At 38.1% G+C, this 26776-nt stretch overlaps 2 protein-coding genes across 2 annotated transcripts in view; one reads left to right on the top strand and one right to left on the bottom strand.

Annotated features, from left to right (window-relative positions):
- The window catches only part of rab9b (RAB9B, member RAS oncogene family), a 1039984-nt gene that overhangs the window by 1002092 nt on the left and 11116 nt on the right, over positions 1-26776 (bottom strand). The gene's annotated exons all lie outside the window — the stretch shown is intronic.
- plp1a (proteolipid protein 1a) lies at positions 1902-26372 on the top strand. The gene is made up of 7 exons (XM_028816052.2): positions 1902-2062; positions 12664-12850; positions 16587-16743; positions 17835-18003; positions 19832-19905; positions 23883-23948; positions 24413-26372. Exons 1-7 carry the CDS (start codon positions 2059-2061, stop codon positions 24491-24493), a joined length of 738 nt encoding a protein of 245 aa, XP_028671885.1. The 5' UTR covers positions 1902-2058; the 3' UTR covers positions 24494-26372.

Below are 26776 nucleotides of genomic sequence, written 5' to 3'. Positions count from 1 at the left end.
AGATCAACTAGTCTCCACGTCACAGTCACATGGTGTATTATTATTATTATTATTATTACATCAACACAGATGAGCCAGCCATAATCTTCGTATGCCCCAACAGAGTAGCCATGCAGTTGGAAATTCTCCCGTTGCTGATTCTATTGCGTATCCCGTTTCCACCTGTTTAATAAGATGGAGGATCACCTGCCTTATCAGCTCCCCATTTGCCATCATTGGAGACAGAAGAACTGGACACATTTGTGATTGGAATGCCTCTTCCCCTAACTGTTGACTCCCCTTGCCCCACCTTTTGATGCTGATTGGTCATTTGATTATATTCAGTTTTGGCACAATTAACATGTCGAATCGAAATGCAATACACTCGGAGCAGCCACTAAGCGAAATGCAGTATGTTTACTTTTGTTTTTAGTTATGATGTGTGATCTATGAACATGCATATGGATGCTTCCATATTACATTTTAAACCAACACAACATGTATGTGCTGTAGTATTTGGTTTATAAGCTTTTAACTATGACACAAAACATTCAATGCACCACAAGCATATGCATTGCATTAAAATGTAGTTAACACAATGTATTGCATTTAATTTTGCCAAAAAGAGTCGTCCATAATGTTTGTCTGTGTTTTATAAATTGTTCTAGAAGACGGTGCTAATACAGTCTAATAAACATGCAAAGAATCATTTTCTTGATGTCACAATCAGGTAGTGAGCATGAGATTTAAACCTACAACTTTTCCTTTTCAGCACTAATAGTTTAATTCCCGCGACTCCAGAGATGTCCATGTTAGCTGAAATGGCAATGCTAAATTAGATGGCTGTAAGACTGAGTGTAGGTGAGGACATGAATGGGCACTGGGATGGACTGGTACTCTGTGCAGGGCTGTGTCTTGCCTTACACCCAGTGCTGCCAGAATAGGCTCCACTCCCCTGTGACTCAGAATTAGATTAAGTAGGTCTGGAAATGTCATGTTAGGTTATGTACTATATTGTCAGTTTCACTCCAGGCCTCCCCTACTTAATGTGAGATGTGCTGTGTGTCCTGCGTATTTTTTTCAGCATCTTTTATTTACACACAACTTTAAGATGGAGTAGCACAGAAAATTACAGAACATCATTTGAAGAAATTGATCATACAAGAGCTCTTTCACATTTACAGCTTTCTCTTTGTTCTCAATGTAGAAAGGCCACTACTGAAAATGTTCCTTAATCTTAGAAGGAATACTGCAGCCGATTGAAGGCAGCGAGCAGGGCTTTAGAAAGACAAAACCAGCTGAACTGAGTTAAAACTCAAGTGAGGAGAGCTGAATAATAATGTCAGATGCCTCCAAAAAGGCAGGTTAAGACTCCTCTTTTCACATCATCATCAGACTTTAAGGAGAACTATTTGTGGGAATTTGGATAAAATGAAATAAATATATTCTTTGAGCCTTCCACTGGTACATTCCTGTTGAATAGCCAAGCAGATTCATTTAATTGGAGGAAAAGTAAAACTGAGAAAGTGACTATATCTCGGAATGTGGACCACAGGGATGGTCAGTAATGAGGAGGCCTTTAAAATAAAATTTTAAAAGACAACTGGGGGGAAAAAAATCTCCTCCCCCTTTTTTTTTATTTTGACCAGCAATGAGTCTGCGAGCGTAGCAGTGCGCCTTTCTGATGAAGCAATAAGTGTCATTGTACAGATGGAGACTTGAGCCCCTGGGTCTGAGAGCTGCTTATGAATTCTTTATATGGGAACCCCTAGCACTAACAATAGGCCGATTGGTGCGGCATATTATGGATGTCCTGACTTGGTCTCCTAAGAACGTGACATGCCTATTGGAGGAGCCCGGGCTGTTGGGAGTCCCACCACCCAGAGGGAAAGAGGGCTTTGTGTCTTTAAGGGGCTTGTCTGTCACTCGGAGGCTCTGTTCATTGTTGTGAAACAGAAGAGACTTGCAGATTAATAAAGGAGCGCTTCAGGCGGATTCAGCACATCGGGGGGAAAAAACGGAACGTAATAGGCGAGTCTCGAGAAACAACCGGAGGGAGCTTTAACAACTTTATTAGCCATGGGTAAGTTGCCAAGTAAAAACCTTTAAGATATTCTTTCCTGCCGTTAACGACGATTAGCAAGTGATTGGTGCAGAGACACCTGATATTCACTCGTCAAGAAAATTGGTTTTGCTTTATTGTATTTGATTTCAATATTGTGGTTCAAGCGCTGGTGGCGTTCTATTTTTATTTTTCGCAGCTTTGCGTTGGATGCGACATTTTTAACAACATCGTGTGTGCGCCCTGACTTTAAATCTCTCATCTTCAGAGTCTCGGGCGGCTAGAATCTGTGTTAATTAAATCAGCGCCACAAAGATGGGTCGCAAGTTAGTCATCATCGAGATCATTTTATCCGTTCACCACAAGGGAGGATATTTAAACGAATAAATGCATTAGTTAACGAATCAAAGTCTGCGTAAGAAAATCAAAGTAACATTTAGCGCGTGCTCGGTCTGCGAACTTTATTTGTTTACTCGATTTTTCAGTGTTACCGAATTATTTAGATATGTAAGTAACCATTTGATTCAGTCGGTTTAGAAGAATTACATTTAGAATGGATGTTGTTTCCAACAAGTTTAAAAAGAAACGTGAAGTGGCGCGGGGGAGCCGCGAAGAGCTGAATAAGGCTCGATAATAAAGCGCTGCAACTAGTGGGACCACTTAGTCTGCCAACGAGTCTCACTTGCACGGCTGGGAAGATAAACAGGAATGCCACCGATTGATTATTAATTAAGCAAATGCCTGTCTTTTATATATTTTACCTGTATAAAGATGTCCCGTTTAGGACTGGTCTCTGTATTGCTCCCTACGCAGAGGCCCCAGAGCTCGATAGGTTAAGCACATTTCAAAATACACGGAGCGATATAACGGAAAGTTTTAAACTTTGTATAACTTTTGCTGTATATACTGTATTATTCAGATAGTTGTGTTTGGTTATTTCCATTTTATTAAAGGTATTAGTTTCACTTATATTAAGGTAACATTTTAAAGTTAGTAATTAGGAACCTGATTTTGTTATTCTGTATTTAAAATATCAAGATGCATATCATGACAATATATGAAGCAAGTAATATTACTCTAATCTAAAATGGATAAAATTGTCATCAGTATCAAGTAGCCTTTTAAAATCTACATAATTTACAGTATGGTACTAATTTTTCTACATTTAACATTGTGTGCATTAATAAAAAATATTGATTTTACCAGTGTCAAGATTGCACTAAACAATAGTGTACAATGTTGGTTAAACATCCATCTATCGACCTGCTCTGTTCAGTCCAGGGTCATGCAGAAAGAGTGACAATTCTTGTAGCATCATGTGCAATACAAATCCCAAAAATGGATGTTGTATACTAACCCATCACTGCTCAAAAACACAAAGTAACCAAAGTGGAGGAAATTAAGTCACCAGTTAACCCAACAAGCCTGGAAAACTGGAATATACAGAGAATAAGAGCAAGACACACAGGGAGAATGAGTAAGCACAGAGTGCTAGGATTTGAACCCAGAACTCTACAGCAATGAGGTAGCCCCACAAACCAATACACCATTGTGTGTTGCCAAGCTTAAACAGGAGTCTCTTTTTAATTCTTTTTCTTCTTCTTTTTTATTCTCTATTTGACATATTTATATATTTGTATATTGTAGATTAGGTCATCCAATGAAAGATTAAATTTTAATGGAAGTTTATTTACAGTTTTTTAATTTACCAACAAACAAAATTCAATTTAGCATTCTTCTCCCCACTTAATGTAATTCTGGCCTGAGTCTATTCTAGCAGAATCCGAAACAAGGCTGGTAACAGCCCATTACTGGGTGCCAGTCCATCGAATGGCCTACTTGTGCTCACGTCCACACTCGTACACACCAGTTGCAGCTGTCAGTTAACCTGACATGCAGACTCGGACAGAATATGCATAACTGGCACAGACAACAACCAAGCGTAGAAACTGGATGCAGGATCTTTGAGGTGGCAGCCCTGCTCACTGCACCACTCTTCAACCCTTCAATACTGTGTTATTTAACTCAGTTTAAATTTTATATAGCACACGTCCTGCGTATGAGAAATAATACTGCACAAATGATTGGCCTCAGCCTGCTCAGCTCTTTCTGTATAGTGTTTTCTGGCTTCTTATCGCAGCAGCAATTTCAAGTTTTGAGACAACTAGCCTAGTGATGAGTGTGGGGGGTTCAGCCATCTTCAAAGCCTATAGACAGACTGAGTTGGTTTGAAAGTCTTGGGGGCAGTACAGAAATACAAAATTATAAAAATAAGCCTTATTAGATGATATCATTAAGGAGGACATGGCCTCTTTTTAACAAAGTAGTGGATTTTCACTCTTTTTTTCTGATTTTTTTTAAAGTTAATTTAAAGCAAGTTTGCATTGTGTGTGAGTGTATACTTCTAGCTTTGTTTTGCTAAATCGAAACTTGGTTGACTTTCTTCCTAATATGCATTTATCAAAAATATTTAACACTTTTTCTTCACGGCTAATTCAGTAGTCTGTCTAAACCCTAAATGCAATTCAGGATCATAAAAGTGAGCGCTTTGTGTCTCTTCAGGACTGTGGTGGGGGCCCCTTAGGCCTTAACAGGGTTGTGCTGATTTGCATGTTTTAGGGCCTCGCTACTCCATTAGGCCTTTAGAAGACTGTGCTGAGTGAAGGTTTTCATTCCAGTTAATTCAAACCTCTGTTTGAATTAATCTCACTGTGCGTTCTTTTCCACTTTATTCAGTTTTTATAGTCGATTCCTTGCAAGCTTGTGATTTTGCTGTTTAATTTCTTTTGGACTGTCTTGGCTTTCCAAGGCATTATTTGTCAGTGACCACACAAGTGGCATGTCCCTGAAGTAGCTGATCCTCTTTAGTTTGCTTAGTTCCACTTATGTCATGAACTGAGTGGCACAGGCAGGATTTCAGATGTCTTGTCATTGCTGATCTTATAAAATGCCATGTATACAGTATATAAACAATTTCCATAATCTAGTGCTGTTTCTTTGTCAAACTTCCTATGCATTATGCCAGCGTTGTCTTACTCTCTTTGATTAGTCCTTTAGAGGAAGCAGTTATGAAATAGGAGCTACGATGGAATATTAAGCTACAGCCATGTATTATGACTTTATAACATAGCATTTAGAACTATGCTTAATTCGGGAGAGTGTCTTGGTATAAATGGGCACAAGGACTGGCATGCTGTCCAGGGTTGGTGCCTGCCATCTCTGAGTCCACTCACACATGCGTACATAGAGCCAGTTTAAAATTGCAAATGAAAATACACCCCAACCCCTCCCCACACACACACACGTCTTTGGGGATGTTGGAAGCAAAGTGGGGTACCTACAGAAAAACACATGCAGACACAGGGAGTAGACAGCAGCACAAACGGCTGCTTCCTTGTGCCATCCATAATGATTACAGAAAGGTGCTATTTGCTTTATTAAAATGTTTCAGATTATAGTAATTGTCAGTTGACTTTACAATAACTTTTAATGTCTAAATTGAAGTGTTTGGGAAATTACTGATTAAGCTAGGCAATTTAGATGTTATTTGATTGTTTAAATTTAATCTTATGTGTTGATATAGTTGCCTTTGTCTGTTCGAAGTTTATTCATATACTGTATTTTCTATACCAACTCACTGCATTAGTTACTTTGGTGGTCAGAGGCAATCACTGTCACATGATGTGCAAAGCAGAAACAGACTGGGGCACCAGATCAGTGACAATAAAACGCTTCTGTAGGGCAGTTAAATTAAGAAATGATACTCATCAATGGGTTGTGTCAGCCGTTGCACCAGACTAGTGCAGGGCACACTCGAGTGATCAAACTGGGCCAAATTTTGAATGGTCTCTTAACTGAAGGCACCACTTTGGCATTTGTGCATAGGCAGTCAGTACTTGAGCCAGAACCCTAGGACCCTGGAGCTGTGAGTCACTGTAACATCGAGCCACTCTGTAGTTGTACAGCAACTGAGCACTTCCCAAAATGCTTTACTCAGTAAGTTTATGTCTGTGTCCTGGGGTTAGAATTAGGTTACTGCCACGTTCTGTGTCTTAAAAAGGTGACTAGACGGGTTTGGTGTCTATCTGGTGGCTGAAAACTTCTGCTCTAGTACTCTCCAAAAAATTTGGTGGAGAACTGGTCATCCCTGGTGAGGCCAGAAAATGTCTATTAAAATACACAGAGAAAGATTACTCGATAACCAAGTATAACATGAACATATGGTCTAAAACAATATGTAAAGGAACCATAATAGAGTGGTGAGGTGTTGCATGCTGGTTGGATATTCAGATACGAATTTTAGTGTACTTTGTGCAAGTGTTAATACAACTACTACAGCAACAGGGAAAAGAGCAAAATTATTACATTTATGGACATTCCAGGTCCTACAGTTCTTCTTTAACTCTTACACATGCCCTACACACTGCACATCAGTCCTGTGGACTGATTTATCCCAGATCCTTCATAGCCTTCCTTCGTTTTCTCAAAAACCAAAATCTGAAAAAGAATTGGGGGCAACTCAATAATTGTTGCATGTTCATATAATATGTTGCTACTGAGTGATTTATTAAAGTATCAAATTCTTTTTGAATCACTCTCCATGTTTATAGCGCTTCAAGGTAATTGTGGAAATTCCATGCAATTTCAGTAAGTAGATACTTACTGTATGTCAAAGTGACTTCCATCCTCAAACTTTCCTAAATATATTCTGTTGCTCAAGGATTTATATCACTTCTAAACTGAAGGAATCTAGTCACACTCTAACTAGATGGTAAATATAATAATTTTACAAAGTCTGTGGTCAAAACTTTCAAATGTGTTGCATGTGTGAACATTTTATATTCCTAAACCCAACAGAAAGCATACCCTCATGAAGAAACAATTGGGGACATTGGTTTGGCATCTGTATTTAAGTGAACAAAAACAACAATGCCCATGAGTGCATAATCGCCATTTGAGTCGTTCTCTGCTTGGTGGCTGGCGCTTTTCAGTAGATCTTATGGCGAACTTGAAATTCTGAACCAGACGTGTGCTTGGAGTAGACCAAGTCCCGTTTAAGCATCTCTTGATTAGCACAGAGCTTTTTTTGTGTATCTGTCATACACACTGTAAGACTGTACCAGGCCCAGACAGTCAGTGCCCTCTGTAGTGCTGGCACAGAACCTGTTAGCTTTCACTTTAAAGTTGCTCTGCCAAAGCAAGCTCTTCCCAGAGCCTTGCAAGCTCAAAAGCCTTGTTTGTTCGATTCTCGAGGTGGTAATTGGGGTGCCTTTCAGCCTTTTTCTTTTGTTCAGCTTGACATCACCAGCTTTTGTTCATTTGCCCCGAGATTCTACAAAAGGCATTGTCAAGCTACAAAGAACATTGTCTGACTACAAAGGGTGACCTCTTTCTCAGACCTCACAGTGACACCATATACACTGGTGGGGGTGTGTGTTTATAAAGTGCCTTGCACTATTTTCTTATTTTATTGTTTTCATTTGTGACCTATTCAAAGTCCTAATATTACTCCTAAATATAACTCGAAACATTTAATAATAAAAACGTGAACTAAGTAAATCATGCATATAAGTTTTTCTCTTTATTTAAAGTACATATATTTAAAACATGGTGCCTAGCAACACTAAATTCTTAAGAAAAAGATGCAATTAGCGAGACAACCATATTAGTGTCGCCAATAGTTCATTAAACCACAACATTGCAAGTTTTGTCCATGCATCTGATTCACAAATTGTGACCCTGTGCAAAGTCCCATATCTTATACTTTTAAAAACATGTATACTGTTTGCAAGTAATTATAAATGGGCAGCATAGTGTGATCAGTGCTGTTGTCTCATGGCAGGTCCCATAATCCTATATTGGAACAGGAGGGTAACTTTGGGGTCGGTTCCTGATGTACGCCAGCCTACTACAAACCTGAACTTAGAGAGTCAGGTTAGAAAATGGATAGCTGAATGTTTTGTAAATGAATTATACAGTATATCTTCTTTTGTGATGCTGGTCACTATTCAAATTTTAAAGGTTGGTTGTTCGATTTAGTACCATGAGAGTGATTCTTGGTGATCCCGCATTTCTGGGAATTATTGTTAAATGATGATGCAACAAATTCATTTAAGGCTGATTCGTTAACTCCCAAGAGACTTCTTTGCACTTGTGAAAAGCGATAGTTTGGGAGAAAAATATAAGCAAAACAAAAAAGATGCAAAGATTTGACGCTTCTGAGGAAAGGCTGGCAATGTAAAGTGGCGGTTAAGTTAACAGAGTAAAAAGGTTTCGAATTCAGATCCTGGATGACCAGAGTGGCTACGGATTTTCATTCCAGCCACATTCTTAATTAACAATCAATTACTTTTGTTAATGGAACAGGCTTATTATTTTATATATATATATATATATATATATATATATATATATATATATATATATATATATATATAAATATTTATTTATTTATTTATTTATTTACCTCTTTTTCTTTATTTAATTATTTAAGAATCGGAACACTTAATTTAAAGGAGAGAATGAAAAATTCTGAGTCTTAAAGTCAATTAAAACTAAATATTAGGATACTAAAGTAACTATTAAGGTTACTTTGGAGCTAAGCAGAAACACTTTTTGGGGGACTCATTCTACCAAAATAGTGAGACAAACTCAACAGTTCCCTGATCAAAAGCACAGAGAGAACATAGTATTGGCGTGGCTCAGAAATAAAATGTACAACTTGGAGAACCTGACTTTGTAGGGGCACCCAATAATGATTTCCAAGATCTGGAGAAATGCTATGAATTTGGGTAACATGCTTCTAAACATCAAAAAGTGATGGTAGATACGTGCATCGATAAGAATGTTTTAATTGGCAATATGATGTTGATTAGTGGGCCAGCAGTGAATCCATTGTGTGTGTATATAATGTGACAACTAATTGTTCTTGTTTTAAAAAAACAAATTTAGTAAGAACTGCATATAATAAATGTAAGAAGATTACCTTCTGGAGGAAAATGGTGAACGTGCTGTATAAATTGCAAAACATGAAATCCTTCACGGTTCAAATTAATTTTGTGCGTACAAAACCAAAATCTGGACCAGCAAATGTAAATGTTACTGGCCTGAAATACTTTGGAAATCCAAATATTTTGTGAAAAAGTTAATGAGTGAAGCATTTAAGCAGTTGTTGAGTAATAAACAATTTCCTTTTAGACCAGAGTAAATTAAGGAATATTGCAGTTTCCAATGGACTAAAGCTTAGCCTGTGTTTAAATTAAATCTGGAGGGCTTTGTGGAAAGAACAGAAACACAGCTATGTACTTTGTTGTTGATTCTCCATTTATCTCAAGTTGCTGTCTGTTTTCTGTCTTTTATTGTCCAATCCATTTAAAATCACTTCAGTTCTGAACACCACCATCAACAGGTGTTTCACAGAACTACATATCGGTGGATAGTGTTCTGCTTTTTTGTTGGTTTAACAATTGGATCATTTGGTTCAGTTTCATGGTGTATACGGTAGAGGTCATTCATGAAAACTGTTTTTGTTTTTAGGATTTTAATAACCTATCAAATGCACTACTTGACAAGTTTTAAAGGCAGTACGGAATTGCTGCAAATCATGGGAGGATGTAAAAACAAGAGGGGGAAAAAAAAACTATAAAAATGTGGTCTCTGCACTGCATGGCAAATTATTTGAGAATAAAATCATTGTATGAATCTAGCCGTCTGCATAGTAGATCCATCCATTTTCCAACCCGCTGAATCCGAACACAGGGTCACGGGGGTCTGCTGGAGCCAATCCCAGCCAACACAGGGCACAAGGCAGGAACCAATCCCGGGCAGGGTGCCAACCCACCGCAGGACACACACAAACACACCCACACACCAAGCACACACTAGGGCCAATTTAGAATCGTCAATCCACCTAACCTGCATGTCTTTGGACTGTGGGAGGAAACCGGAGCGCCCGGAGGAAACCCACGCAGACACGGGGAGAACATGCAAACTCCACGCAGGGAGGACCCGGGAAGCAAACCCAGGTCTCCTAACTGTGAGGCAGCACTGCTACCACTGCGCCACGTGCCGCCCTGCATAGTAGATCCACCTTCAAAAGCTTTGATTAAAAAGTACTTTTAAATAATAAAAAACCCTGTCAAGTGTGTCAATCGGTTTAAAAGTTCTAGATTTTTTAACTAAACTTTTTTTTTTTTTTTTTTTCCCCCCCAAACTGAATTTATTTAAAAGGGCAAAGCATATCTGCGGAGAAAAACATGTCTTATACTGTAGTGTTGTGATGTGTTTTCATTAATCAGATATCCTTTATATTTTATGCATTCTTTCCTTGTGGGGTCTGTCAGAAACGTGGTTGAAAAAAGTGTTTGATGTTGTTAGCTCGAGCAACAGAGCTCGCCACATGGAGGGTTTCAGCAGTTCTTAATTGGTGGCTGATTTTTCTAAAATTCACTTCTTGCTTCTTCCCGTAGACTTAGAAGTGCAAGGAAACCTTTGGTGTGTGCTTTGAATATCTGCAGTCTGTCAAAGAATTTTTAGTTTACAAAATGCTTCATCGAGCACCTGCTTTTAAACAGTTCTTAAAAAGATGTTTGGTTGCATGTGATGTTGACCTTAAGACAATTTGTTGTAGAAAACGTTTTCAGTGAAATGAATCTACAACAAAACTTCCTAAAGATTAAATGATTTCATAATGAGTAAATTAGGAGAGAGTTAATGCACGACGATGAAAGGAGAAAAGCAACAAACCTACTGCATCTAGTAGCTCAGGTAAATGAAATTCTAATTATTGCTAGGATAGGCTTCAACTTACCCAGACTCTGACCGGGCAAAAGTAAACCTTCTGTATGTAGATGGATGGATGGATGGATGGATGTTGAACCAGCAAATAGTGAAAGGATTCTGATCTGACGCTACGTCAGATTCTTCTCATAACAATTCACCGATGAGTACTCAAGGACCACTGTGAGCTGCCAAATGTATTAAAGAGTCGATTGATATCCTTCACTTATTGACCTCCTATCAGAACAGCAACAAGACAGGGGCCTGTCCAGGTGGCTTTCCGTCTAAACTCCAGTGCTCCCTTCTAATAAAATCGGTAGGTTCAGATTCTGGATGGATGAGCTGTGAAAATTATAAAAATAAGTTTGACTGCATGTAGTGCTGGTTTCCATTAAATGTAGTTAGTGCATTTGTTTGGCAAAAACATTATGTTCAGATAAAGAAATCCATGTAATTATATGATTGTATTTTTTGGTTATAATATTAAATTATGTAACACATTTAATTAACAATTATCCATCATTAATTAGTAGTTTGTTTTTCCTGCTGTAAGGCAAATCGCATTTAATGTAGCAAATTATGAATTACAGAAAATAAACAGAGCAAAGGTAAGCTAGTTCTATTAAGGATCTCTTGTTTACAAAAGAGAAATGAACTTTAACCGTTAAAATCAGTCCAAATGGTGTAGTGTGAGTCTGAAAACCAGAAGTGGCATGCTTCATAAGATCTTTGGCAATCTCGCTAGCTTAAACCTGAAATTAAAAGAGATGTAAGAACACAATGCCAGTTATGTCTTATTGTAGTTACTGGGCTGCTTTAATTTTACTTTGATAGCGGAGCTGTTTAATCAGATCACACAAAGACATTGCTTTCAAATTAATTTAGAAAAAAAAATCTTCTAATTGCATTTATAGTTAATTATATTGTGTATAATGTTTAACACTCATAAGTAAGCCATGACAAAACACATTAACTGAGCTAGAGGGCCATGTGGTCAAATTTGCAAAAGAGAACTCCACTCAGTCCAAGGTTCTACTAATGTCCAGTGCATGGCAGAACATGTTGATAGAGTATCAAGAGAAATCTACAATGCGTTGTACTTCATAATTTCGATCTTTTTTAGAAAGCAAATCCCATCACTGGAATAGGCCTGTAGATTGTGATGCTCTCTCCCGGCTTCAGTAGACTGGGTGTGAATACTGTATGTATGATGGGAGTTTGTATATACTCTCGGTATTCCATGTGATTTTGATCCTAGGGCTTCAGTTTTTTCCTACATCCCAAAGAAGTGTTGGTCAGGTTGACTGACAACTCTAAATCTGACCGCTGTGAGTGTCTGTGCCCTATGATGCACTAATGTAAACTTTACAGTGGGTTCTTCACTTTCATCAGATGCTGCTGCCTTTCTACACAGATCTGTGCTTGTAGTCAGATATGGAAAAGTGACTTAAGGATATTTTTTCATTGTATTATCGTACAACTATATAATTAATTTGAAGTTCAATTTACCACTTTGTTTTCAAATGAAACATAGAGGTCATCAGTCACATTGATGATGGTCATCAGTCACTGCATTGATGATCCTGTTGGGAAAGACCGATTTTATCTAGATTTAAACAGGTTTGAAAATGTTCTTATTTTGGACCAAGGCTAGAAGACTGCTGCAGATGACCTCATATTCTTATTAATAATGTGAAATACAAGTATTTAACATTGGTACAAATCCAAATTGATACCAGATAGACAGTCAAGTGGCAAGCAGTCAAGTTACTGCTTACAATATAACTCATTTATGAAATGCAGTTGTTACTGTTTACTGACCCCTTGTTACTTTTAACTTACAGGTTGTTACGAATGCTGTGTAAGATGCTTGGGTGGGATTCCTTATGCCTCACTTTTTGCCACCCTGCTCTGTTTCTCGGGGGTGGCTTTGTTCTGTGGATGTGGTCACCAGGCGCTGACTGAAACAGAGAGGCTCATTGAGGCCTATTTCTACCGCGGAGCCCCGGATTACACTACACTGGCTTACATGTAAGAAATTCTTTCATTGTTGTCCCGTTTGAAAAAGAATGAAAGTGTACTTGTGGAAAAAGAGAGAAACTAACATAAGCCTAACAGAAAGCAAAAGGATCATGTGGCACTGTTTATTAGTACATATACTATAAATATATTTAAGTGTGTTATATACATATACAGTGAACTAAATAATATAAATGTCTCCTAGAAAAGGAGTTTTTATTTTTAGTAAATAAATCACAACTACAAATATGAATGCAAAGATACTGTAAGTCATTTTAGGTTGTATAGTATGTGTCATACAGTATATAAAAAATACTTTAAAAAAATATTTGAGTTTTGAAAGAGTCCTACAACAAAATTCCAGATAGGCATATATAGTAATTAATTCTGAACCCATCTCAATTGACCTGTGAAATTATTATGCACCATTGTGACTGGTTTGGCCTAAGTTCAGTGTGCAGCAAAGCAATGTGATACCGCGATTGCAAGGTACACCAACAGGAAAAGAGTGATTCTTCATAGAATAGATGCAAAATGTCACAAAAAATACACATTCAGAAATTCCCAAAGAATTGAAATTGGCACTTCTGTGACTTAGTATCAATAAAAACTGTATGTGATGAGCTTCGCAAAGCTGGGATTTATGGGAGGGCCGCCATTTCACCAATCACTTGTATCCAAATTCTAGCACATAAAGACACACAACCTGGCCTAAGGAGCACAAAATCTGTAATAGGAAAAGCAATATGGTCTGATAAGTCATCGTTCACCCTATTTTCTACATGCAGGTGGATTTAATTTTGGAAACTGCTAAATGGATGCCTTCAATCCATAAGTTCTGTTGCCAACTGTTAAGCAAAGTTGGAGGATCCGTATTGCTTTGGGCGGCCATTTTGTTGGAGTCGCTAGTTTCAATGATTACTTTTCATGGTTATATAATCCATACTGTTAAACTAATTAAGAGTGTTTACGTGACCACCAGGATGAACAAGAACTCCTTATATGGCCTCCCTATTCACCAGATATTAACATTACTGAACCTTTCACACTGGTACTTGTAGATTTCCATCTCCTTCTTTCCTCAAAGAACTGGAGGCTTTTCTGGTGCACTATCCACTACATGCAGTTCAGGGCTTGTATGGCAAGGAGGACTGAAGTTGTTTTGAATGCAAACCATGGCATTCTTATTAAGTTCTTATTAATATAGGAGGCAAATGTTTCCATTTTTTTTATCAACTTTCCACATTCCAGTATATACACTATAATGTGTTCAATTTTCCATGAAATTTGAGAACAACTGAATTTCACCATATAGTATTTTCTATATATTTTGTTTGAAATAGGCAAACACAAATAAAGGTTTACAGATTGCAATGATGATGGCTTAAGTTGTGTAGAATACAAACCTATAAAGATAAATAAAAAGTATAATTCTATACCAACAGAGATACCTAAAGGTACGCTGTTGACCTCGAGATGCACTTAATAATCAGCCTGTTCAGGAGTTTTGTGGTACTCCAGCATTTTTCTTCTTGTATCAAAGGACTTGAGCTACATCCACACTACTACATGCTTATTTAAAATGTTTCTATTATATAAAAAAATCTTGAAACGAGACAAGACTTTTTCAGAGAGAAGAGACATTTTCAGAGAGATAATTTCACATCCCACGAGATAAGACTTTGTGCCACGAGATGAATTGAAAACCTAACAGGTCCAAGAGGGGGTGGAAATAAAAGACAAGGAGTAGAAGACAAAGTAGAACGTTGTAAAGAGGTTCAAAAATGTTGGCACGATACACATGCAGAGCAGATTAGAGATTATAAAAGTATTAAAATTCGAAAGTCTCAAAAAGCTAATAGTAAAGATCGCATTAGCGCTAACAAACGGAAATTATTATTCGGTGAAATAACAGAACCGTGAAAAGAGATCAGATATATGGACATAGTTGATATGACAGAGCTACTATAAGTTTAATTTCAAAGAAACCACAATTCGGTTAGGTTTATATTTATGATCCTGGAGAAGCAATGCAACATAGAATCGGAAGAGTTAAACGATCAGACATATTAGAAATTCTACTGCCAATAATACAAATCCATACGTCCAAAAGTATTGCACTTTACACAAAATTTATCTGAAAAACACGGACAAATAAGTTTTCTTGGATTTCTATATGAATCTGAAAGATCACGCTCGCATATATAATAAACCAATGTGATGAATTGTCAGCGATAACAGTTTTGAAAGATGGAGATCTCAAAGACAGAGTTGATATTCGTGTTTATCCAAAAGAACAGCATGATTCGTCGCAAGCGGCAGATCCGGGAAATTACTAGCGCATAGGGGTTGAGCCCCCTAGTTTAAATGAAAATGATCTGTTTCCATATGAGTATTTTCAGATTGGTTGTGAATGTAACGCCTGCCAAAGTAAAATGACTGAAAATACCCAGTGTAGGCAAACATCAATGCTATATGTATGTGTGCATCAGTGGAAAAAATACATGAAGGAGTAAGTAATGCTGAATGCCATGGATTTAGCGCAAAACTGTAGTGAGTGATAAATTATTTGAGTTTTGCACATATATTTAGCATTCCAACTACGTATACAGAATGCAATTTAGATGCATAGAGGTCAGCAACATAAGTGCCATTGAAAGCAACTCTTCTGTGCCCTCTGTGTTGGAATGTTTTTTTTTTTTGTGAAAGGCCATATAATAAGCAGAAGCCAATCAGTGTGCAATTAGAGTCTGTTCTTTCAAAAAAAAGTCGCCATTTTCCCCCATCCTCATCACAATACTTAGATAGATAGATCTTTATTGTCATTGTCACTTTTTACAAAGGAACAAATACGTTTTTAGAAGTATACGGGTCTGAAGAGAGTTTTCAAAAGTACCCGTTTTTTAGGGGTTAAGGAAGCGAAAATGGAGGCTAACATCTGCATTTTTAATTGAAAATGTAGTATTGCAGTTGGGGTCTTGGTATGTTACACAGGATCACAAATGCCTTATTGTCGCCTGCATTGTTGTTTACCAATATCTTGGATCCTTGGACTTAGGAGGACTAGGATATGGCCTATACCAAATATCCAGCTAATCAGCAGGGCTGGTAATTCATCAAATCTGGAAATGTTTGCTGAATTCCCAAATTTTCCGTTAACAAGGGATGCATACCGGACTTTTATACTTTCACTTTCAAGAGTGTTACTCTTGAGGCATGGCAGTCAATGATCCCATCTGTAACAAATAATGACAATTCATGCACTTTTGTACCTCCATCAACACTACTTTTGTACTCGCCACTATTGGAAATTAATGTTGTTACCCTGTACTAGTTGCGTTAGGCTTTGTTGGCAATTTTCATTAACAAATAAATAATAATCATTGAGCTACTGGCTGCTTATTTTATGGGTGGAGGCATAGAAGGGAGGCCAAACAGGATTGCTGTTCCTCCATTTGCTACCATGCTGCCTTCAAAGGTGCTTAGGTCTTTGGCCTTGTGTCTTCGCCCTCAGAAGTGTACACACATTTAGTCCATTGGTGTTTGTGTTTCAACTCGTGTACAGCATCAATCATGTGGAAATAGATGCTAAAAGTCAGTTTGGATTTTGAGGACTAATAAATTGCTAAGTGACAGGGAAAATGCTGTGTGTGAAAGGTTTGTTTTTTTGCAAAGTCCTGAGTTCTACTTGTTTTTTGTTTGTTTTTTTTCCCTCCACACATTTTCTCTCTTTACCTTCTTCTCATAGAATCCAATACTTCCAATATATCATATATGGACTGGCTTCCTTTTTCTTTCTGTACTGCATCTTGCTGTTGGCCGAGGGGTTCTATACCACCAGTGCTGTCAAGGAGACCTATGGAGACTTCAGAAGCACCTTCTGTGGCAGATGCCTTAGTACGACGGTGAGCAGAGCTGAGACTTTGATTTGGAAAGAACACCAAATATTTGCATCTTTGAGCTATAAGGACCAGAACAACTATCAGGACAATATTATTATGTTTACATGGTTTAATTAACTTGCTATAAATAATGAAATTAAGACATTTTAAACAGATGTTGTTAAAAATGAATTCTTCCTAACACTGTGCCTTTTCTAGAGTTGCACATATATATTCCAGAGAGTGTGTGTGTGTAGGCCAACATGCACAATCTTTTTTCAGTATTACACTGTCAACAACAGAAAATGCTTCATGACAGAAATGTCTATATAATTTTTAAAACCTATACTTTATAACATTTTTCCCCAACGCTTGATCGTACTGAAACTGTTGTGTTAATTCATGAGTTTTTTTTACTGTAATGGTAATACTTAAAAGGAATTGGTCATTAAACAACAGAAAAAATAATGAAAAGGTTAAGAAAAAAAAAATTAAATTTTAGGTTTAGAAAGTGTGGTGCACTGGGTAGTATTGCCACATTATGGATCCAGCCTCCTGGGTGCAAATCCCATACTCGGTTGTTGTCTGTGTGGAATCTGCACCTTTTTACCCCCACCGATGGTAGTTTTCATCCCATATCCACAAAAATGAGCTGATGAAGTTAAATGGCAGTTCTACTCTGGCCACTGTGTGTCTCTGTCTGCGTCAGTGGGGCCTACCGCCCTGTCCAGGCAATTTCCTGCCTTGTACCTGTGCTCCTTGGATAGAAAGCAAACTGAATTAAGCAGGCTTGAGATTGTTATGTGATTATTTCAAAAGTAAATCTTTCCAGATCAGAAGGCAATATCACTGTTACTATGGTAACTTTCTCAATTCTTTAACATGTTAATATAGTCAAATTATAGTTATTTTACTGTGAGGTGAATATACATTTCTTTCTGAAGGATCTTTAGAAGCAGAATTCCTAATGAATATTGCATATTTTTCTTTACTAATGGCATCCCCACACTTCTGTCATGAAGGGGGTGGTATAAACTGAGTTTCCTCTATTCTGTCTCCATATCCTTTTCAGATAACATCTGCTAACAAATTTGTCTTCACATCTTTCCTTTCAGTTTATTGTCCTGACCTACGTTATTGCTGTGATCTGGCTCTTTGTGTTTGCCTGTTCGGCACTACCTGTCTATATTCTGCACAATATGTCAACCACTTGCCAGACCATCACTTTACTCTCTGAGACCAGCTCGGGACTCAACCAGCTCTGCATGGATGCCCGGCAATATGGTATGAAGCAATTTCATCTTTAAATGAGTCACTTAGAGCTCAGGAGGAAGAGTCAGTCTAATTTTTTAGGATTAGAAATGGTAAGCTTTAAACTGGCCCACCAGAAGAAAGTGCTAGTATGTGTAATGTGATACAATGACCCATCCAGGGCTGGTTACTGTCTTGTGCCCAGTGCTGTTGGCATAGGCTCCAAATTCTCGCAATCCTACAACTGGATTAAATATGCCTTGCAAAACTGGAAATCTGAAAAAAATTTGTATTCCCATACCCCCCCCCCTGCCATTTTTATATATTTGGCTAATTATAATGTGATCAGTTCACATCAATAAGTAGATATAATATACAGTAGGTCTGGATAAACAAAGTACAACTGAAGTACAATAATTGACCCTTTAAGAGTATTATGCTGCTTTTTTCATTAGTTCAATTTGACACAAGGTTGGAAATTGAACTGGCTGCTATGATGCAGGTCCCTTTAATGTCAAATTTCCAAGTGGTTAAGAACCTCCTGTTATAAAGTTCACATCCAAGATGTATTTTGTGCAGTGTATTTACCATTCTAATCATTAAGGAAGGCACCTACTTAGTGTGTCTTACCCGACTTTACAGGTTGCACTGCAAGCAGAAATGGGAATGGGGGGCCAACAGAGATGTAATTAAGACATGGAATGAAGGAAGCAGTGGCAGAAGAAGAGTAAAAAAAAAAAAAAAAAAAAAAAAGGTTTTATTCAACTAAGCGACCGTCATCTTAGAACAAATTTACACATTTTATTCAAGTACTTCTATCATCCTGGATGTCCACTTGTCCAAACAAAATCTTTGTGATTGGTACACTGGCTTGGCATTTGTCAGCAGTCAATGATTGTTGTTTTGTGCAACTACACAAAGCATGCCCATCTCAGTGTGGACATTTCCAAAGACATACAGGTTAGGTGGACTGGCGATACTAAATTGGCCCTAGTGTGAGGTTGGGTATGTGTGTGTGTGTATATGTGTGTTCACACACTGAAATGGACTGGCTCCCTATCCAGGGTCTTTTCCTGCCTTGCACCCTGTGCTGACTGGGTCAGGCACCAGCACCCCCACTGCCCTGTTCAGGACTAAGTGGGTTAGAAAATGACTGACTGACTTTTCATCACTCCAGCATGACATACAAGTGTTTCTACTTTCTTCTCAATGTTTTTCCTTGTGCATTTGGCATGTTTGGGTCAGTTTTCTCTATAAAATGTTTCTACAATCCAATGACACAGGGCAATACTAATTGCCACAGTATTTCACATATGCTTTTTGTTGTTTATAGACCTACAGGTATATAAAAATGGGATTGTGTAGAGGGCGGCACGGTTAGGCAGGAGAAGAGCTACTGGTTTCAGGTATTGGTTGCTCCTTGTTCAGAATTTGCATGTTGTCCCCATGACCATGTGGGTTTCCTCCAGGTGTTCCAGTGTCTTCCCACAGTCCAAAGACATGCAGGTTAAGTGAATTCTGCATTTTTAAACTGGCCCGTGTGTGTGTATACCCTGCAATAGACTGGTGCCCTGTCTAGGAATTGTTCTTGCTGTGCACCCAATAGGCTCTAGCTTCTCCACAACCCTTCTCTGGACATGTGGGGTTAGGAAAATGGATGGATGGGAGATTGTTGACAGGGGCTTTGATACTTGAGAAAATGTATAAATGATAGAACCATTTTTAGTTTTAATATCAAAAAAATATATATTAATTAGGTACTTAGTTTCATGCTGTACAATAGCTGCGCATTGTTATACAGTATAGTAAATGATTCCAGCTCCAAAGAGAATCTCATGTTCATTATTCTGTTTTTCTTTAGGTGTCTTACCCTGGAATGCCACCCCAGGAAAGGTCTGTGGTATGACGCTTGTGGCAATCTGCAAAACCAAGGAGGTGGGTATAAGGCCATTTAAAACCCCAACAATGTGAGTTTCTGTTCTTTGGATTAATGATGTGGAGGGTCAAAGGATTACAAAGCTGGGCTACCCTTGAGTTCTGCAAGGAAGGTTATACCTTTTAATATGAACCAGGTCCAGGAGAGCCACGCTGGCTGCATTTTTAAATTGAATGGTGTCCCCAAGGCCCCTAGGTTTCTGTAGTTTCTTTTGTACTGTTCCGTTCTTACTTTTAATAGCATAAATTTATATGGTGGTGTTCAATTTCGGTTGGATTTGTTTTTGAAATGTAAGAAAGACAGCTAGTTTCTACTAATTTGAAGGCAAAGTAATTCTAATTATTAAAAATCTCTATATATAATTCACTAAGCCGCCGACAAGTAGCCACCCATGGAAAGCATGCAAGACAGCCACGCCCGACAACTCTAAGACCATTGGATACGACGACAACTCGCAGAGCCACGCCCACCAACTCGGACGCGACGCCTCGGAAAACACGCCGTCATTTATGTTCGTTTGAGCTACAGTCCACATGCACCTCTGAGTCATGTTGACTTTTCGGTTACGATGCACGACCGCGTGCACCATCGCAAACTGTTTTACACGCTACATACAGCAATTTCCATCCACGACAAACATGCGTCTTCTTAGATGGTCCTGCAGGAGCATGGAAAATGTTTCCCCGCCCACCAACACTCCTTATTCCCCGGCCCGCGTCCACCCTCGCTCTCTAGGCATTCAACTGCCTGCTCATGTGCCCGGACGCTACAACTCACCGACCACCCCGTAAGTCACTTTCGTCTGTGCTAGGAGTCCATATGCACCTCTGAGCCACGTTGACTTTTCATTATTCTTTTCGGTTGCGACACCCGACCACGTCCACCATCGAAAACCATGGGAAAGAAACAACGAAGCACTGCCCAGAAACTCTACCCCTCCTCCCACGTGATAGGGAATGCACCTCAGAGCACTGCCCGCCAACTCGAACAGCTCATCAAACACATACTCACTCGCTTTGGTCTGTGCTGCGGTCCAAATCCAGCTGTGAGTCACGCTGACTGTTCATTTGCCCTCCATGGCTACCGCTTCAAATGTTTTTCATGGAAACAACACTTCTTTCAATGTTATACAGATTCCTCCATCAGGTAACTGCACGCGCTACACTGAATGGATCAACGTGTGTCTACCTGGCTCAGAGAGGCGTGGGTAAGCCGTTGAACCCCATTCGTGCTGGAAACCGGGGCTTACAATTCCCAGTAAGTGCGGGTCATATGCTCGCACTGATTACGTCCCTGCCCTTTGTACACACCAAACCCCCCACCCCCGCTACTACCATGGTCGGGTGACACAAAACACGGCGTCAATCCAGCTGTAAGCCGCGTTGACTGTTCATTTGCCTTCCATGGCCACCGCTTCAAATTTATTTCGTGGAAACAACACTTCTTTCAATGTTATACAGATTCCTGCATCAGGTAACTGCACGTGCGCTACACTGAATGGATCAACGTGTGTCTACCTGGCGCAGAGAGGCGTGGGTGAGCCGTTGAACCCCATTCGTGCTGGAAAAAGGGGCTTGCAATTGTTCCCCACGAACGAGGAATTCCCAGTAAGTACGGGTCATACGCTCACACTGATTACGTCCCTGCCCTTTGTACACCCCCTCTACTACCATATTTGTGTGACTTGGTGGATTATATATAGAAAAGCAGACATAACCGCAAAGAACAATGAAATGAATGAGGCGCTGTTTGGAAAATGAACAGTCAACGTGACTCACAGGTGCATGTAGACTGTGTAAAGATGAAAACAACTCAGGTGACGAGTTGGGGGTGGGCACATGAGCAGGCAGTGCATACTTAATGAGAAATCAGCAGACTAGCTTGACGGAGGGGGTGGAATGGGCGTCCTTCCCCTATCCTCCCGTTCCGCCCTCCACACCCAAGCGGGAGGAGAAGGCGCGACGGTGGTCCTCCAGTTTTCAGTCACGGACAATTGTATGTTGGTTCGTACCGTACATTGTTACGATGTTACTTTTCTTGGTGGTTTATTAGATTACGGATTTTTCAAATGTTAATTTTTTCCCTGTGCTTAAAAATCATTAAAAAAAGCGGCCTGATTATGCGGCGTATGGTACGCCGCAGGTTGGCTAGTGTGTAATAAAAGCACACATAGTATAACTTTAAATTGGCATATTGGTTTTAGTACTGCTATCTGTTTAAGTTCCATGTTCTGCTTCTGCGGGTTTTCCATGCGTGTGCACACAAATCACAGCCACAGACAACTATCCAGTTTGCTTGTTGGCTACAACAAGGACAGACACGAAGCTGATGACACTCGAACACTCCTCCCTCGTTTGCTCTTGTCTAGACTGGATGCATATGATAATCCCAATTTCCAACAGCTGCTCTCTCTCTGTTTGCCCTTTCCGCAGCGAGCCTATAAGTAAAAATTGGGACGTGAGTGTCAGTAGGCTTTGTGGCCTAGGAACCAAGTTATCCAAACTATTCTATAACATTTCAATAATCATTTACTGATCTGATGCTGATCTTTTTGATCATAAAATAGGTCATTACGATAGCAACTAAAAAGGAGAATTCATAATTAATTGCATAATTACGGTATTAGAAGGTTCCTCTAGAGTGTCGTTCTCTTGCATGATTTGGCTCAAAAACTAATCTGCACATCATCATCTCATCACAGGCTTAAGTTTCGAGTTTGGTATTTTTCAATCCAGCCGTTTTTAACTCTGGACCATCCTCAAGAAACTGTGACACACAGACAGACACACACCCATCATCCAGATTTAGACGTTTTCGGTATTAGGGGACCTTAAAACGTTGATCTGTCAAAAACCGGAGACTGAATTTTTTGACAAATCTAAAGCTTTCGCTCCTTCCCCATAGACAACAGGTTAAAATTTGTTTTTGAAGACAAAAGGAAGAAAAAAATAAATTCAAAATGCCAGATGATGGTGACTAACATTTCTGTTAATCTGCAACATCACACTGCACTATTCTGAAGGTGTGTTAACTGGCAGCTCTAAACTGGGCCAGTGTGTGTGTGTATCATGCACTGGGCCGGCACTTCATCTTAGTTTGGTACCTAACCTTGTACCCAATCCTGTCATTTTATGCTTTGCTTCTTGTGACACACACTACATAAAGCAAATTGTGTAGATAAACTGATATTATTTTAAATGCAAGCATTAGTTGAAAATGACTCAAAGTAAGCAAAAGTTACAACAGATTAGTTGCAGCAAAGTCCTACGGTACTTGTTGGGACTGAGTTTGTCCAGACAGATCTTGTAAGTTTCTCATAAAGTTAAATATGTTAGGTTAACTGGCAATAATACATATGTCTGTATGTTACCTGTGCACTTTGCTAAGATATCAATGTTATTTCTGACATATTCATGGCTTGTGAAAGCACCTGTGCCATGCTCAATGAATTTTAGCCACCTTGGGGTCAGCCAAAGAAGACTGAATAAACAGTCTAAGCACATTGTGGTCTACTATGTCTAAATCTACTGGTTTAAAGTTTGCCCCGCTTAAGAGGTGTAAAGTACTGGTTGACTAGTTTCTTTGACTAGGTAGGGGCTGATGTCTCATTCTCTATATGTATGTAAAGTCAGTTCCTTTAAAATAGAAGAAAACTGGAAGAGTGTAATGTATGAATCGTTCAGGTTTTGTTCACACCGTATGTTAAACTTCAGTTTTCTCCAAAGACCCAGCAACACGTTGCCTGGCATAATTTCATTGTGAGTTGGTGTGTATAGATGCGTTTTGGGGGTCTTATAAATGAAGAGGTATCAAGCCTTCTCCCAACGCTGCCAATAATTTTATAAACCACAGAACATGTATGACTGCCTGTGTTAATACTGAAATGTGAGGCACTTATTCTAAAGATATCTCATGATGTCATGTTTTGGTACAGTTCAGTGCTTTGCATAATTGTGAATCCCTTCATATGTTGCAGTTTGACCTGACCTTTGACCTCTACATTGCTGCCTTCACTGGAGCAGCAGCCACTCTCATTGCTTTGGTGAGTATAATTTGTGAAAGTGTGTTGTTTTTAAATCTAGCAGACTATTTCCACACCTCACTATTTTAAAAGTCAAATATATTACCTGTAAAACTGTTATGGACATGCTTCATATCACCTCTACCCATTATTATACTAGAAGTTGTGTATAAAAACACAAATTCTTTAAATTTGTACACATTGTGTACATTTAAAAATTGACTCTTAAGATACAGTGTGCTATGTCTTTAGTTCTTCATGAATGTTCAGTCTATATAATTTTCTGCCTTGCTGTTAATTTCTAAGATGTGAGATTTCTTATGCATTTTATATAGTATCTATGGCTTTACTATCATAATCAAACCATTACAAATTGTTAAGCACAGTGGAAAAGCCTTAAAGTAAGGCTTTTGAAGTGATCTTCTTAGACTTTCTCTCATTCCTGTTCCTTTTTATCTCCCCCTCTTTTTTTTTTTTTTTTTTAGCTGACCTATATGATGTCCACTACCTATAACTTTGCTGTCCTGAGGTTTTTGAGTCGACAGGGTATCTGCACTAGATGCTAGAGTCTCAAGCACCAGTCTGTCTTCCTCTCACATTTTCCGGGTCTGGTCTAGTACAGCCATGCCACTCATCATAATGTTAGGAGCTGAAAAGAAAAGACAAAACTCTTACAAATCTTAAATATACTCAGATATTTTAAAAAGAACAATATATGTTAAATTGTCAGAGGTGAATGATGCTCCTTTACCAGTTAATGCACCTTACTTTTTTTTTTTTTGTAATTGGGAAAACAGGTGTATTTTCAGAAAATGACTCTACTTCTTTAAAGCACTTAAAGAAAGCTGCTTTATTTTATAAAGCTTAACTCCAGAGGCTTCTGCACTCTGCATTTTGTTCCAAATATTGACTGTACTAGATCTCACAATGCACTCTACTGTCTGCTTGATCTTAAGTTTCTTTTTCCTTGTCACTGTTTCCCACCTTACTATGAGCTTGCATTCTTTTTACAACTATGGCTCTAACCCTATGAGGGATTAATGCAGAGACGAATGTTGACAAAGCAAATGTGCATAAACCAAAACTGGCGAATGCCTATTTACAGAATAAGGAACCGTCCCCATTTTATTTTTTAATGTGTTTTTATTTATTTGTTTTACATTTGTCATTCAGAAATGCTTTACGTGCCAAACATTGAATAAGTCTGTAACTAAAATACTTAACTCACTGTCTAAGCTGTAATACAAAAATGAAATTTTAGAAAGTTAACATTTCTCATTTTGTATAAAAAAACTGATTAACAGTCATATTTGCTGTTGAATTATATAAAATTATCAACATCAACTACCAATTTTTTTTTTTTTTTACATTGAATGTAAATCTGAGATAGCGGACTGATTTTTCAAACTGATTTTGCTATTCTGTTAATATCAGTGAAGCCAGTACATTTGAATTTCAAGACAGCCACACATCCAAAACTGCTACAATAGTAGAATTAGAATTTTAGAGTACTATCCTGTACTGCTTTGGTTTTTTTTTTTGGTTTTTTTTGAGACTTTACAAATTCCCTGAAGTGGAGTCACTTTCATTTATCATCCTTTCGTGTGAAATTTTATTACTAATAATAATTTTAAAGAAAGGTATTGAAAGGTGCTATCAAAATGACTTTGGTTACATTTTGTTTTTTTAGTGTAATCAGTTTAACTTTTTTTTTTTAATATTGCTAATACAAAAAAAGGTGTCCTTGGTAACTGTAGGTATAAAATACTGTAGCTATATAGCACTTGTGTGGCAATTTAAAATAGTGCCTGTTGCACCATTAGTGGTGGTGATTATTAAAACTTAAAGTCAGCTCTGGCTTTTAAATACCAGTATGTGGATTTTCACAGATAAGGTAATGAATATTTAACAGAAAATAAAAATAGTGAAAACTGATCAATATAGTTGGATCTTTTTCTTTGTGATGTTAAAACCTTGTAAATAAAGTTGAGAGAGATTTGTTTGACTTGATGTGAGCAGCTAATGAAGAAGCTATCAATTTAGTTTACTCCATATTTTGGCAAGCCATCATCCATGTCTATTTTTCCTTATTTTTGTTTTTCTTTCCACTTGTAATGGAAAGGTATCTATGATGTTTAAAGTAGTTTTGCTTGCAGACATTTAGATAATGAAAAAATGTATTATGTATATGTTACATAGATCAAAGAATAAATAAGGTATATTAGTCACAATAGTAGACTTGCTCCCAATTCCAAGTGTGCAAAACAGAATTGTATATGCAGTTCAAATAGTTTAACAATAAATCTTAAATTTTGCAATTTTGAACAGGTTACATTTGGCACAAATACAAGAAAAAGTTTCTGTATGGATGTACAACATTGTGTATTGCTGTCCTGAATGCCTTTGCATAGTGTGCCGTTAACAAATACAAATGAAAGAAATCTCTCACTGTCTCCCATTCTTTTCTTTATCAAAACATTTTTATCCATAACTCTTATTTTCAGCAACTGAATAGATAACATTTTAATCAAGGAAACTTTCTTATACTTAATGGTCAGTAAGTTAACAACAACAACAGATTAAGACTGAATAACACACTCAATGTACAGCAATTCAGTGTCTAATGTGTCACACAAATTTATTGATAAAAGCATTATTAATAAAGAAGTGTTGGTTGATCTTGATGCCATCCAACATTTGGGTACCTGCGGTGTTATAAGAGAGGTCACATTCCTTCGGACTCATGAGATGAACGGTGTTCTTTTGCACTAGTGGTGAATTCAGGTAACATGTCAACTATATTGTGATCTATCCGTAATGTTTAGCTTTAGCAATATATTCCTATTTTA

The sequence above is a fragment of the Erpetoichthys calabaricus genome, chromosome 12 (genome assembly GCF_900747795.2).
Source record: "Erpetoichthys calabaricus chromosome 12, fErpCal1.3, whole genome shotgun sequence".
NCBI lineage: Eukaryota > Metazoa > Chordata > Cladistia > Polypteriformes > Polypteridae > Erpetoichthys > Erpetoichthys calabaricus.
This window is presented reverse-complemented; position numbering and strand designations above follow the sequence as displayed.

What these genes read in the sequence shown, in the direction of transcription:
- plp1a (XM_028816052.2), top strand. An exon ending in GCAGATGCCTTAGTACGACG is followed by an intron (nt 16,744 to 17,834) that starts GTGAGCAGAGCT and finishes CTTTCCTTTCAG; the next exon opens with TTTATTGTCCTGACCTACGT. An exon ending in CAATCTGCAAAACCAAGGAG is followed by an intron (nt 19,906 to 23,882) that starts GTGGGTATAAGG and finishes CATATGTTGCAG; the next exon opens with TTTGACCTGACCTTTGACCT.